We start from the raw sequence: 16055 nt of genomic DNA, 5'->3' as shown, positions 1-16055 counted from the left end.
AATAAACAACAAGATGATGGAAGCTTAGAGACATGACGAATATATAGTATCAAACATTGGGATAATTATATTTTTTGTACATTTTTAATACTGGTGTCCTGTCAGTATTGTGTTTTGGTGTGTAGGTATTGATGCATCCAATCACAGACATTCTGGAGGCACTGGACAATCAGGAGCAGGATGATACCAAAAGACAATAGATCATAGTCTAATCCAAGGACCACAGATCATTGTCTAATCCACAAGGACATACCCACAATCATCTTTATTATCTTTATTAAGTCTTTATGATGAGTATAATGTTGCACTCATTTTACTTCATTGTTTTGGCAGTTTTCCCTCTTACTCTGAAAGCTATTATAAGAATGAACTAATAATGCAGATCAATGACACCCTGCACCCCTACAGGAACAGATATCAAAAGACCCTTCATTTCATCACACACAAATAGAGAGTTCTTCTTGCCGGTTGGAGCAACAACATGTACGTTTTTTCATCTCAAGTAGTATTTCTACAATGGGGTATGAAAGTTAAAATTATAACACTATAGTAACAAGTGGGTGTTATGATTTTTGAATTCCAAATATACATTTTTTTATTGGTTGAAGTAATTACTGTGCTTTTTAGAATGAAATATAGTTTGAAACATCATAAATTAAATACAGAAAAGATATATAAAAAAATGTAGAGAAAATGGGGAGATTATGATATGGTATATCAAGCCTATAAATATGTCTATATTTGTTGGAAAAGAACTTAAAAAAAAAAAAAGACTTACAACGGAAGAAGCAATATTCTATGAACAACGCAGTCTTAAAAAATACATTTATAAAAAGTAATATGAAAAATACTTATTTGTCTCTCACCTTCCCAGCGGAATCAGAAGCCAGACTCCCAGTGTTAGAGTTCTCGTCCTCTACTACAGATTGGGGAAAGTTTGGTGTAAAAAGTATCAAATCATTTTTAGGTGGAGCTCCATTTAAACAGACCTTATACTGTCTTTGCTGAGTGTAGGTCCAACTCCCTGCTATGCTGGGACAAATTGTATTTTGTTTGAGAGCATCGATTTCTTGGGTGTATTTCTGCCACCTTAGCACAGTGTAAACAATGAGGGTAATTAGGAATACACTGGAGATCAGGCAAATAGACGTGATCAGATAAATATTGGCATCTGAAAAATCATCAGCTTTTCTTTTATGGTTCTTTCTTTCTACTGGAATCTCTTGTCCAGGTTCCACCAGTAAAATGATTAAAGTCACTACTGAAGACATTTTTGGTTCTCCATGATCTTTCAACTCAATGGACAGTTTATGGTGGTCACTGTCTGAATCCATAAAGGAGCGTATGACAGTGATTTCCCCACTCTGACGGGCAATAGAAAATGGAGAATGTCTTGGCAGATTGTTAAACTCATAGGAAATCCAACCATTATATCCTGAATCTGGATCAACTGCTTTAATTTTAGTCACCAACTGACCTACTTTAGACGATCTTGGAACCATCTCAGTTACTGCTGATTCAGTGATTGAAAATGGAGCCAGAGCAGATGGGGAATTATCATTAATATCCTCTATAAAAATGTGCAGGGTGAGATTGCCACTTAGAGGAGGCAGTCCTGCATCTGTTGCTTTTATTTGGCACTGGAAATATCGAACTTGTTCATGGTCAAATGACAGCAAAGCAAATATTTTCCCATTTTCAGGATTGACAGAGATATAGGAAGATATGGGTATTCCATCTATGAAACTGTCACTCAGTGAATATGTAATAAAGGAATTATGGCCGGTATCTGAATCAGAGGCTGATACTGTGTAGACATGAGATCCTGGTGGGTTATTCTCCTTGATGTTTATTGTCTCCAAACCTTGATGAAACGTTGGAGCATTGTCATTCACATCACTTACTTGAATTCCTATGGTTTTGGAATCTGATAGATGCACTGAACCGTCATCTGTAGCTGTTATTACCAATTCATATTCTGCTGTTTTTTCATGATCCAAGGTTCCATCCACGGTCAGTGAGTAAAATTCCCTTAGTGTGGGGGATATCTTGAAAGGAACATTTTTCGAAATATGACAAGTGACTTTCCCATTCTGGCCTGAATCTCTGTCATGAACACTGATAACTGCAACTACCGTTCCCGGCGGTAAATCCTCAGGAACAGGAACATTCAGTGATGTAACTATGATCATTGGTGGGTTATCATTCACATCAAGAATATTCACTAACACCTTGCAATGCCCAGCCATGGCATACAGACCTTTGTCAATGGCATTGACTTCTATTTCATAAAAGTTATTTACTTCAAAGTCCACATCACCTATAACTTGTATTATGCCTGTATCCTTATCTATAGTAAAGGTTGAAATTATATCTGGTGTGACTTTATTACTAAAGGCATAATATATCTGGCCATTCTCACCTTGGTCTAAATCTGTTGCATTCACTTTGAAAACAAATGTTCCTTTGAGAGCATTTTCTAGCAAACTGGCTCTGTAAAATGGCTGATCAAACACTGGGGCATTATCATTGACATCCTGTACTGTAATTAGCAGTTGGGCAGTGCCACGTAATTTTGGCTTTCCCCCATCAGACGCTGTTAGGGTTAAATTATAAAATGGGATCTGCTCTCTATCTAGTGGTTTCTTCAGAACAAGCTGAACAGCCTTGCTCATGTGCGTATAAGTCTGGACCTCTAGCGCAAAGTAGTCATTAGAGGTGATGTCATAGCTGGTAACTGAATTGGTTCCAACGTCAGCATCAACTGCTCCTTCCAGTGAAAAGCGAGATCCTGGCAGCCTCACCTCAGATATAATCAGCTTATAATCTTTTGATGGGAAAACTGGCCAATTGTCATTTATATCTTCAATTTCTACATCAACATGGTGAATCTGTACAGGTTTATTAATGATCACTTCTAGATGAACAATGCACACATTAATCTTTGGGCAAAGCTGATCTCTATCTATTATATTATTCACAAATAAAATTCCATTTTGCAGATTTACCTGGAAATAATCTGATCCATCCTGAGAGACAATCTGTAGCCCTCTGGAATTAATGTCACTGATCTGCAGTCCCAGGTCCTGAGCAATTCTCCCAACAAAGGTGCCGTGTTTGGATTCCTCAGAGATCATGTAATGGAGCTGGCACAGAACCAAATCAGCAGCCATTTGTAGCATGAAAACAATAAAGAGTCTCTTTTCCAAAAAGCAGACATTGATTTGAAGGTACATTTCTATAGACTGGTGATAGAGATGAGTAATTATTACCATGGAATGTGCTAAAGAGACAAAGGAAAAAAACCTGATAGACAGAGAGCAATGTAGGCTTTGGCATTCTCAAGCTAAATGTCTCTATTTTCCTGATATTTAGAACAAATGTGGAACAAGAGCAGCACCAAGTGATAAATTGTGGGATTGCAACCACCACTTCTAAAAGCTGGAATATGCAATCATACAAGGCACTAAACTATAAAAGTAAAGGCTCTTTTTTGTTTTGAATACATTTTGTCTGGTCTGAAATGAATACTACTCTGTAAATGGTATTATTAAATACAGTATTTATGTGCTGCATAATATTTTTATGCTACACAAATGAATAATCCCAACAGGAATAATATAAATGGTTAATGTTTATTTGAAGTGTTGTGTTATTAGCCTTGATCATATATCATAGATGGGTGAATAGGAAGCAGTGTAAATCTGTAGAGCCAAACGGTACCAAAATATTGATAACTGCTTGATAATAGACCAGCTCATTTATAAGGGAACACAGTATTTCATTATAATACTCTACCCACCTAAAGATACCTCTCTGTGTTATCATTTCCACCTAGGATCATATATGCAAGGACATACCACAGCTATTTTAGCAAGCAGCCTTTAGTTATGATGGTTTCTCCCCACCAACAACCAAAACATCTACACCTACACCTACACATCTACCTCACACCTGGTGTAACGCTTTCTCTCTGACTAGTGTTCTATTGAACAATGAAGCTCTTTGGATAACTTCCATCTATAGGTCCACAACCTATCCAGTCCACCCCTTGATGTTGCCAAAATAAAACTGGTTATATGTCAGTCAATTAATAAAAGTCTAAACGATAAGGAAGAAACAGAATGATAACACATTTACAGTATGTAGCATCATTGTAAAGTGGCAAGGTAAACACTACATACAAGTTACAAGCAAACATGAAATATATATAATGAAATTAGTCATTTTGCTAATAAAATATTCTTCTTCTAATATATATATATTTTTTTCTTTTATATATATTTTATATATATATTAAAAATTGCAAAAAATAGCTGCACTCACTTATTGTCCCGCAAAGCTTTATTTGACGTTCTATTTATATTTATCAATATATATTTTTTATATAATATTCTTTTTCTAAAACTTCTCAATTTTGTTTTAATAATTCCTACATAAAAAAAAAATGTCATTCAGAATAATGTTATAAAAAACACATCAGAATGATTATCACCGAGTAAAAAAAATGTTGATAGGTTGAAAAAAGCATCCATCAAGTTCAACCCTTCAAAGTAAACCTAGCACACACATATATTTGGAAAGTTCCTAATCATAATATATAAAAATAACTCACAAATAGTAATAGTAACTTTAGCCAGTCTGCATTAATTTATGTTAAAAAAAACCCATTAAATATGTTGGTAGAAATGTAAGCCAAGCAAATACATTTAATATGCAGTGCATTTTGCTTACAGGGGGATTCTGATAATTAGCAAGTGAATGGAACATGCTCAATGAAACAAACCATAAGGTACATTTTGGGAGTGAAAATTAACAACCTAATTACATACTGAAAATGGCAAATTCGTGGCAGTATAATTTTTAGAAATACAATAGAAAAAGCAGCAGGATTTAGAGTCAGGCAGCAGCTGTAAAGGCTAAATAAATCTTTCCTGTTTTCCATTAAATATTGATTTGGTATTTAATCAAAATAAGTGGATATGTCCCTCTCCATAATTCCAAATGAATGAGAATCCACCTTATATTTGCCCGTTGTAATAACTACGTCTAAGAAAGGAAAGCCCTGGAGATATAAACACAGCTACATGACAAGGGAACTGAATGACCAGCAGCCAGATTACACTGGTTTATGTTTAGAGATTGGCAGATGTAGCTGCGATTGGGTGAGAAGCAATGAGTTAAGGAGGGAAAGCTGGGCTGGGGGTGGAGAAGGATAGGGATGTGATGTCAGGAAAAGAAGCACTCACTTTCTTATCTCTGAGCAGGTAGAAACGTCCCGCCCTCTCCCTTTTTGCATATTTTATGAAATGTTTCTCTTTATGTTCTTAAATTATCTATTAATATCAGAATGTGGATGTTTTCCTGCGTGCACTGTTATATGGTTTCAGTAACGTTATACAGTATAAATGTGAGAGTCTGCATAGTAAATGAGAGTCAAATGCTTGATCCAGTGAATGTACCTGTACCTGTACTGCACAGGTAATTTTAGCAGAGGGAGAAAGGAGGTTCTGTCCTGTGACTGCACAGTGGATTGATAGATACAGACGCTACTACTGCTTGTGCTAGGTGACAGCCTGCTTGGATTTCCTATCATCGAGACACTGCAGATTCAGGATCGGCAGCAGGGCTGCTGAACTTCTCTCATGGTGGGAGATGCAGCTCCTGCTGGTAGCAGAGTTTGGGGCCATCCTCTCTGTAGGTAGAGACAGCCTAATACTCAGTGGTGGATATAATTACTAGAGATGTAGCGAACTGTTCGCCGGCGAACTAATTCGCGCGAACATCGGGTGTTCGCAAGTCCGCAAATTCGAGAACTTTTGGCGATGTTCGCCATTTTGGGTTCGCCGCGTTTTTTGCCTCGGTTTTTTCCGCCTCAGTTTTTTCGCTTTGGTTTTTCGCCTTTGCGTATACATAGGAATAGCTTACGGGTTTTTTTGGCGTTATTTTTTGGCGTTTTTTTTTGCGTTTTTTTTACAAAGTATTTTTCAGAGAAATTTTTGCCCTTGATCCCCCTCCTGCATGCCACTGTCCAGGTCGTGGAACCCTTTAAAAAATTTTAAAATCAGTTTTCTAGCCAGAAATGGCTTTTCTAGGTTTTAAAGTTCGCCTTCCCATTGAAGTCTATGCGGTTCGCAAAGTTCGCGAATATTCGCGAGTTTTGGCTAAAGTCCGCGAACGGGTCCGCGAACATTTTTGGCGATGTTTGCTACATCCCTAATAATTGCATAGTGCTGATCTCAAGTCTTCAGTAAGGATCGGCTGAGCATAGTAGCGATCTCTTATAGAATTCTGGATTTGAATATTGCCTTGGAGTGAGGCTGGCAAGGTCCTATATACAGTATTTGATAAAATGTGAATAAATGCTGTGGCCATTAAGAGATGTAACAATGCGGTTCAGAAGGGTCAATTGAGGAGTCCCCCTGTCATGATAATTACTATTAATATCATTGTTTTAATAGATATCAAATGACCCGCCATCATTAAAGCAATTATTATTAGTTTCTAAAGTATTACTTTGTAATTACTTTAAATTATTATTTGCTATCCAAAATAAGGCACAACTAGAGCTGTAAAATAATATTACATCATGTTTAAATATTTGTATACATTTCCCTAATAGCACTTGTAGCTTTTTCATTAAAAGATATTTTTTAAATGCAGACATGTGACAAATAATGCCAAATAATAAAATTAATTATTCTAATTTTTACTTTTGTAGCCACACGTAAAATGATAATATGTCGATATGTATGTATTACTATACTTCTAGCAACAACGCAGTTTATTTTTTTTAAAAATCCTTATCATAAGACATTACTATATATAAAAACTAAGTTTCTTACATACTAAAACCAAAAAGTTTTTAAATGTAATTTAAAAATACAAAAAGAATGTATATTTGTATTAACTATCATTTTAGATGTTACCATTCCAACTTATAAGCAAGAGATAAAAGATAAACACTGAATATGAATAGGTTGATTTCCCATAAAATACTGAGCATACATAGTCTCACCTGTATTGATGAATTTGTTCCATATCCGTGATTAGGAAGATTATCATTTGCTGGTGGCTGGGAGACATTTGGGCTGAACACAATTAAATCATTTTTGGCTGAAATTCCATTTAGCCATAATCTATAATGGCGTTGCATTGAATAGGTCCAACTTCCAGCTATACTGGACCCAAGGTTGCTTTGTTTTAATTCCCTTAATTCCATAGAATATTGGTGCCATCGTATCGCTGTGTACACAATAAGGGTTAAAAGAAAAATAACTGACATCACGCAGATTGCCATGATTAGATAGATATTTGCATTGGATCCTTCCTTGTAATCAGTTCCTTTTTGGTTTTGCTCAAGTGTAATATCTTGTATGGTTTCCACTAACACAATAATGACAGTCACCGTAGTAGACATCACTGGATCTCCATGGTCCTTTACCAAAATATAAAGTTTGTATTCATTACGATCAGACTCAAAGATTGGACGAGAAATTGTTATTTCTCCAGTATGTTGTCCAATGCTAAATAGAGTTTTTTCTAATGGGTCTTTCAAACTATAGGCAAGGAATGCATTGTATCCAGAATCAGCATCAATTGCCCTGATTTTGGTGACTGGGTGTCCTGTTTTGGCTGATCTGGGTACCATTTCTGTAACTATAGATTCAAAATTAGAAAATGGTGGGAAAAGTGTTGGCGCGTTGTCATTTACATCAACTATGAAAACATTTACTGTTAAATTTCCGCTAAGTGGCGGTAATCCTGCATCAGATGCTTTTACGTTGCACTGAAAGAAATGAATCAGCTCATGATCAAAGGAGAGCAAAGCAAAGATCTTACCACTCTCAGGATGGACTGAAAGATAGGAAGAAACGGGGATGCCTTCAATGACACTTTCCATCAGTGAATAGGTAACAAAGGAATTGTGACTGATATCTGAATCAGTGGCTGATACTGTATAAATGTGAGAGCCCGGTGGATTGTTTTCTGAAACAAAAATAGTAACTGAAAGTTGTCCAAAAGAAGGTGGATTGTCATTAACGTCACTTACTTCTATTTTAATCATTTGACTAACAGAAAGTGCTGGGGAACCGCTATCCTTTGCAATAATTTCAGCACCATAAAGAGGGACAAATTCACGATCTAAAGGTCCATCTACTGTCAAGGCATAATATTCCCTTAGAGTTGGGTTTAACTTGAAAGGTACCTCTCCGTTTATGTAGCAGGTCACTTTCCCATTGGCGCCTGAATCCTTATCTTGTATTCTGATGATCGCTACTGTGGTCCCCACTGGTGAATCTTCAGGAACGGGCACTGAGAGGGATGTCACTGTCATTTCTGGTGGGTTGTCATTGACATCTATGATAATGACCAAAATTTTGCAGTGTCCAGATAGAGGATATGGGCCCAGATCAGTAGCCTCAACTCGTATTTCGTATTGATTATTTATTTCAAAATCAACATCGCCAATTAATGTGATTTCACCAGTTTTGCGGTCTATATTAAAGGTTGACCTCTCCAGTGGTGAGACCTGACTGCTAAACTCATAGATCACCTCTCCATTTTCTTCTTGATCCAAATCTGTTGCCATCAGCTGAACGATCATAGTTCCCTTTGGTGCATTTTCCAACAAGCTCACCTCATACGTCAGCTGATCAAAGATTGGAGCATTATCATTAACATCTTGCACTTTAATTAGCAATTGGGTTGTGGCGCTCAGTCTTGGTTTACCCCCATCAAATGCAGTAAGAGTCAAATTATAACAAGGTTCTTTTTCCCTGTCTAGAGACTTCTTTAACACAAGTTCAATTAATTCACTCTGGTGTTTATCCTTTTGTATTTCAATGCCAAAATATCCATTTGAACTGAGCTCATAACCCATCACAGAATTTGTACCAACATCAGCATCTATTGCGCCCTCCAGTGGTAATCTATAACCAGGCACTCTTGATTCAGCTATGACAATATTGAATTCTTTTGCAGAAAATACAGGGTGATTGTCATTGATATCATCAATTTCTACATCAACATGATAAATTTGTACAGGCTTATCAACTATTATTTCAAGATGTATTACACAAACAGCGATTTTTGGACACATTTCTTCCCTGTCTATCATTTTATTTACAAACAAGATTCCATTTTGCAGATTTACCTGGAAATGTTCCTTCTCATCTCTGGAGACAATTCGGAGCATTCTGGAATTAATCTCACCAATTGGCAAGCCAAGATCCTGGGCAAGCCTTCCAACAAAGGTTCCATGTTTGGATTCCTCAGGAATGATATATGTAAGCTGACTAAAAACCAAATTCCAAGCCAGTTGCAGTAGAAATATAGGTATTATCCTCATCAGCACAACATGAATGCAATTAGGAAAAGATATCTCCATGGCTGTATAAAGAATCAGATGCAGAGGGGCAAGAACATTCCAAATGCAGATAATGTGTTCAAGAAATGATTGCTGCCTTAAATTTTGAAACGCTCAGCAGCCATTATGGTCAAGATTTTGCAGCACAAAGAGAAGAGCTGATTTCTGTACCATTGCCTGAAAAGTTGGTGCATGGCGACACCCAGTGATCTAATGTCGAATTGCAACGTTTGCTTTGTATATTGAAAATGTGTTAATGTACCTGTACAATTTGAATGCATCAGACAAGTATTTGTATATATCAACTGCTGATCAGAAATCAATAGTGGTGTGTTTACATTTTAATTTCCTTTTTCGATTATTCTAATGTACAAGATTGTATACGTTTCCACCAGTGATGAACGAATCTGTTACGTTTCGCTTTTCCAAAAAATTTGTGAATCTTTGAAAAGATTCATGAAACAGCAAAAAATTTGCGAAAATGTTTCACGTAAAAAAAAACCCTTTTTTAATGCGCGTCATTTTTTTTCCGCAGCAAATTTTGTCACCCATTTCACTAATGAATCCAGCAATGGCAAAACACGCAAATTCATCACGAATCCATGTCTGCCAAATTATTTCGCCCATCACTAGTTTCCCACTATACATTTCCACATATATTAAGTTAGAAAAGCCAAAGTCACGTCGAAATCCATAGTTGTGGCCTGGGTGCAGCCCAGAAGTGAAGATATCAAAAACAAAAATGTAGTACATATATATATATATATATACAGTAACTGCATACTTTTAGAAACCCATTTTCATTTTATAATAAATGTTTTTATTTAAGTTGATTGTATGGTTCTGGCCAGTTGAATTTTTGTTTTAATAAATATTAACAATTCCTTTGCTTGACTACTTTATGGTCTTGTTACTGGGATGCCACTTATTATTCTTATACTCATAAATAATGGTTTATAGTATATAATATTAAACACAATATCACATATATTTTAGCACCAATTAACCTTAGCCTTCCTTCTAGAAATCAGAATGACAGAGAATACTCAAGAATAAACTTGGAAACGAATAGATGGGATTTATTAAATATTACAACCGGGACAAGTCGCCTGAATAAACTAGGCAAGTAAAAGCTGGCAAGGTTCAATATAAGTTTATTGGAATTGTTCCAACAACTTAATTATTTTTCTTCTTCATTAAGACATTCAAGCTGTTTAGCCTTATTGAAAATGAATGTGATTCTGACTGTTGTGCAACGTGAATATTCTGTCGCATTTTTTTCTTAAATAAGCTGCTATTTGAGAAAAAAGTCATCATCAAAAAAGTTTCATCATTTTTTTCCACTTGCATTTTTTTTCTCAACATCAAAAATGAGTAAATAGGTTTCAAAGGGACAGATTTATCAAAGTGTAAAATTTTCAGAAGCGTATTTACCAATGGGTGAAATTTAGAGCTCACCAATTGATAAATATATAGTTACATAGGGTTGAAAAAAGACCAGAGTCCATCAAGTTCAACCCATCCAAATATGCTTTTTAAAATCCCATAGGAAGGAATAGAAGGTGGGTTAGTTTTACTGTGGTTCACTCTAATCTCACATTTTGATAAATCTGCCCCTTACGGCCTTAATAAAAAAGAGAAAGTTGAATTTCTCTACTAAGCACTGATTGGTTTCTAACTCAGACCTGGTCAAACATTTGCAGTATTTCAAAATTCAAAGCCTAGTTTCTATAATTAGATCTCAATGTTATTTTGTTACCCACTAACAATTCTATCAAAGTTTATGCTACTGAAATAAATGTTAGGTTTTGCTCCTTTATAAATAAAAAAAATGTAAAACAGCAAAGTGACTTAAATCATACATTTTAATGTTGTGAGAGACTGGACCCAATATGGTATAATTACATCATTGTTAGATCTAAATGTTTGGTTTTGGTCAAATGATCTACTGTGCCAACTCCAATAAGTAGGGAGTCATTGTATCAGCAAAGTAAACAATTTCTTCTTATATTTTACTATATTTCTTTCTCTGTGTCCTGTGTTATATTTCAAGTTTGCGTTCAAGTAAATACACCACGCTGAAGCATATACATATGAATGTGCATAAGAAAATGAGGCCTTCACAAAATAACTTGTAGTTACAAAATAGTCATCATATAGGGGAAACCCAAGTCACTCATTCATAGTGTCAGTGGAGAGATATTGGAAACTGTGTGACAAAGCAGCAAAGTAAGATAAAGAAACAGTGTGAAGGCATTGCATCAAACACCCTTCGGTTCATCATGAATTATAAGATAAATTTGATTTAATTGGAAGTAACAGTTACATGAGAGATGCTAAAACTAGTTCCTAAAACCAAGAAAGACAACATATTAATAGGATAAATGTATCAAAATCCTCAGAGGCCAGAGATTCTACACGTGTTCTTAAAGGAGAAGGAAAGGTAAAAACTAAGTAAGCTTTATCAGAAAGGTCTATGTAAATACAGCCATAAGCACTCGCAGTCCTCTATCAATAGAAACACAGGATTTCTTGTATCCTTTTTTGTAAACATGTTCTTCGGTATCAGACTTCCTCTCTCAGAAAAATCCTTCATTCCTGGGGACAGAGTCTGCGCAGCTCTCTCTTCTCTCCCCTCTCCTGTTCCCTCCTCCCATAAGAATTCATAAAACTCACTCACAATGTGTGATCTGAACTACCAATGACTAGAGCTGCAGCAGGAAGCTATGAAGACCAAGCTAAAATGGCAGCTGCAATCTTAAACAAACAGAGAAGCTTCTAGGGTTCTTTACTCAGGTATGGTAATGCTTTCTGCAGGATAAATATATTGTTCTAGGTGGCACTAATGTGGCAAATGTTTTGGCAGTAAAATGCCAAAATGACTTTCCTTCTCCTTTAAGAGATATAGCTTGATTATCAGAATTTTTATCTATTTTTAATTGTTTTGCCTAAAAAAAAGGAAGTTTTGTGATGTCATTTTCACAAATGTCAATGTACAAAATATTGCAAGTATTTTAACTGAATGTCAACAGCCATAACAAGCAGTTTCCTTACCTGCCCTGATGAACCTGTGCCAAATCCTTGCTGAATAGAGACATTATCATGTTCTGGCGGTTGGGAGACATTTGGTGTAAACACAATTAAATCATTTTTGGATGTGATTCCATTTAGCCATAGCCTGTAATGGCGCTGCATTGAATAGGTCCAACTTCCAGCTATACTGGAGCCAAGGTTGCTTTGTTTTAACTCTTTTAACTCCACAGAATATTGGTGCCATCTAATCACTGTGTACACAATGAGGGTCAGTAGAAAAATAACAGATATAATGCATATTGCCAGGATTAAATAAATATTTGCGTTGGAACCATCTTCATATTCAATTCCCTTTTGGTTTTGTTCAACTGTAATATCTTGGATTTTTTCCACTAACACAATGGTGATCGTCACTGTAGAAGACAAGACTGGATCTCCATGGTCCTTCACCACAATGAAAAGTTTATATTCATCACGATCAGACTCTAAAACAGGACGAGAAATGACTATTTCCCCAGTATGCTGTCCAACACCAAAGGGTGTTTTTTCCATAGGATCTTTCAAGCCATAGGACAGAAATGCATTGTATCCAGAATCGGCATCAACTGCCCTGATTTTAGTGACTGGGTGTCCTATTTTTGCCGACCGTGATACTATTTCTGTAACTGGGAAGTCAAGGTTAGAAAATGGTGGGAAAAGTGTAGGCGCATTGTCATTTACATCCACTATAAAGACATTAAGGATCAAGTTTCCACTGAGTGGAGCTAATCCGGCATCGCATGCTTTAACACTACACTGAAAGAAATGAATCTGCTCTTGATCAAAGGAGAGCAAAGCAAAGATCTTACCACTCTCTGGGTTGATTGAAAGATAAGAAGAAACCGGGATGCCTTCGATAAAACCTTCTGTAAGTGAATAGGTTATAAAGGAGTTTTGGTTGATATCGGAATCTGTGGCTGATACTGTGTGGACATGAGAACCTGGAGGATTATTTTCTGTAATAAAAATGGTATCTGAGAGTTGAGCAAAAGAGGGAGCATTGTCATTAACATCGCTTATTTCTACATTAATTGTCTGTGCAACTGAAAGTACTGGGGAACCCCCATCCCTTGCAATAATTTCGACCTCATACACAGAGGCAATTTCACGATCTAAAGGTCCATCTACTGTCAAGGCATAGTATTCCCTAAGGGTCGGGTTTAACTTGAAAGGTACCTTTCCAGCTATGAAGCAGGTCACTTTCCCATTGGCGCCTGAATCCTTATCCTTATCTTGTATTCTGATGATCGCTACTGTGGTCCCCATTGGTGAATCTTCAGGAACGGGCACTGAGAGGGATGTTACTGTCATTTCTGGAGGGTTGTCATTGATATCTATAACACTGACCAAAATTTTGCAGTGGCCTGTCATTGGGTTTTGTCCCTTGTCTGTTGCATCAATACGAATGTTATAATAATTATTCTTTTCAAAATCGACTTCCCCTATCACTCTTATTTCACCAGTTTCCTGATCTATCGTAAAAGTTGATCTTACCTGAGATGGGACCTGACTGCTAAACTCATAGGTGACTTTTCCATTATCTCCTTCGTCGGGGTCAGTTGCAATCACTTTGGCCACCAAAGTTCCTTTCATGGCGTTTTCTAACAAAGTAACCTCATATGCGGACTCTTGAAAGGCTGGAGCGTTGTCATTGGAATCTTGAACTGTAATAAGTAACTGCGTGGTGCCACTTAATTTTGGTTTTCCCCCATCAAAAGCGGTAAGTGTTAAATTATAAAAAGGTTGATTCTCTCTGTCCAAAGGTTTCTTTAGAACAAGTTCAACTGACTCACTTTGGTGTTTGTCTTTCTTGATTTCTATAGCAAAAACTCCATTTGAGCTGAGTTCATAGGCCCTGATGGAATTTGTACCAACATCCTCATCCACTGCGCCCTCTAATGGAAACTTAGATTCTACAACTCTTGATTCAGCTATAACAATGCTGTACTCCTTGGCAGAAAACACAGGGTAGTTATCATTAATATCTTCAATTTCTACATCTACATGATATATATGAACAGGCTTATCTACTATTATTTCAAGATGGATAATACAAACAGTAGTCTCTGGACAGATTTCTTCTCTGTCAATGATATTATTTACAAACAAGATGCCGTTTTGCAGATTTACCTGGAAATATTCTTTCTCATCTCTAGAGACAATCCTCAATACTCTGGAATTAATTTCACTGATTTCCAGACCCAGGTCCTGAGCAATTCTTCCCACAAAGGTTCCATGTTTGGATTCTTCAGGAATGATGTAATGGAGCTGACAGAGAACCAAATCCCAAGCCATTTGTAGCAAAAATAAACAAAATGCAAGGCTAAGTGATGTATACTTCCACCTTAAATAGGTTGCTTCCATAGTTAAACAGAGTCAATAGCAAAAAAGAATAATTCCAGGAGAAGATTGTTGCCTTGAGAGGAGCAGTTTTTCTAACGGAGTTTTCCCAGTACAAACAGATAGAGCAGCTTTTTTTCCATCTATTTGCTTGAAAAGTTGGTGTATAGCGACACCAAGTGCCCCAATAATGAACAGCAGCTTTATAAGAATTCCATTGGAATTGTAATTTTTTTTTTATCAATATGAGACCATTTGATTCAAAAATTCTAAACTCCTTTACATTAAAATAAAAAGGACAATTAAAATACTTAGTTTAATTGTATATATTTTCCATCTTACATTGGTGAGATGACCATGGCTTGTTGTGATAATATCCTTTGTGTTGTCCGAATATAGTTGCGGAGCAAATGTAAATATATTTTATTTCAATTTTACATTGCAGCTGTAAAAACCATGTATAATTCTTCTGTCCTATACAGATTTATATTATTACATCTATGCTGTTTGCAAACTAGCAGCCCAAGAGACCTTGAACACTGGGATAGTCTTTGCAGGTTCTGACTTGACTACTTTAGGGAAGGACCTGTGACATATCCAGAGTGCATAAGGGTGGAACTTTGGTTAAAACAAATCCATCCATACACAAACACAAAGAAAAATGAACCAAAAATAATTGACTGAAATAGATGTTGTTCTTGTTGACTTGCTTGCGTATAGAACTTTCTCATTTAATCTCAGTGGCTTGATTTAGTCTTTATACACAGCTTTGAAATTGAAAAATGGTTAATTTTAGGCCACACCCTCAGTTGGCCCCAATCAAAACCCATTATGCAGATACATATTCCCTAAAGATCACCTACATTTGAGTGTCCCACCTAAACACAGGCAGTTTTGAGATATATTCATATTTCCTATGTTGCAGAACATTATAGTCCATCACACGTGATATAAAGTTCCATTGGGAAAGACTGCAGCTCGTTCCAGATCTTCTATGAATCTGTAAATGGTGAAGTTTTCATTTTGCCTAAATTGTTGCCATTTAAACATGTTTTATATTTCTAAGACCTACCTGAATATAAAGTCCACTCTGCACAGCGTCATGATTTGGTCATGATTAATCGCATTAAAACTAATTGCTGTGGTTTTATTATAGTCAAACAATTAAATAGATCAAATGCATTGATTTTGATTATCACAAAGGCTTTAATACAGCTTCGAAAAATACATGCCTTTACAGAACATGGGTTTACATTTGCATTTAAAACAGAGC

The 16055-nt window shown here is 36.2% G+C and overlaps 3 protein-coding genes across 3 annotated transcripts; all 3 read right to left on the bottom strand.

Moving 5' to 3' along the window:
• Nucleotides 1-851: 851 nt before the first annotated feature.
• Nucleotides 852-3374, bottom strand: LOC105946889 (protocadherin alpha-6). Its single transcript, XM_012960152.2, has one exon. The coding sequence runs from the start codon at nucleotides 3273-3275 to the stop codon at nucleotides 852-854; it is 2424 nt and encodes an 807-aa protein (XP_012815606.2). The 5' UTR covers nucleotides 3276-3374.
• A 3551-nt stretch (nucleotides 3375-6925) lies between these two features.
• pcdha6 (protocadherin alpha 6) lies at nucleotides 6926-9483 on the bottom strand. Its single transcript, XM_012960153.2, has 2 exons — nucleotides 7019-9483; nucleotides 6926-6937 (listed from the first exon to the last, which is right to left on the bottom strand). Exons 1-2 carry the CDS (start codon nucleotides 9389-9391, stop codon nucleotides 6926-6928), a joined length of 2385 nt encoding a protein of 794 aa, XP_012815607.1. The 5' UTR covers nucleotides 9392-9483.
• Nucleotides 9484-11692: 2209 nt separating this feature from the next.
• On the bottom strand, nucleotides 11693-14945 carry pcdha8 (protocadherin alpha 8). Its single transcript, XM_002935911.4, has 2 exons — nucleotides 12425-14945; nucleotides 11693-11719 (listed from the first exon to the last, which is right to left on the bottom strand). Exons 1-2 carry the CDS (start codon nucleotides 14804-14806, stop codon nucleotides 11693-11695), a joined length of 2409 nt encoding a protein of 802 aa, XP_002935957.3. The 5' UTR covers nucleotides 14807-14945.
• Between the last annotated feature and the right edge of the window lie 1110 nt (nucleotides 14946-16055).

Source organism: Xenopus tropicalis, chromosome 3, assembly GCF_000004195.4.
Source record: "Xenopus tropicalis strain Nigerian chromosome 3, UCB_Xtro_10.0, whole genome shotgun sequence".
NCBI classification, from domain to species: domain Eukaryota; kingdom Metazoa; phylum Chordata; class Amphibia; order Anura; family Pipidae; genus Xenopus; species Xenopus tropicalis.
This window is presented reverse-complemented; position numbering and strand designations above follow the sequence as displayed.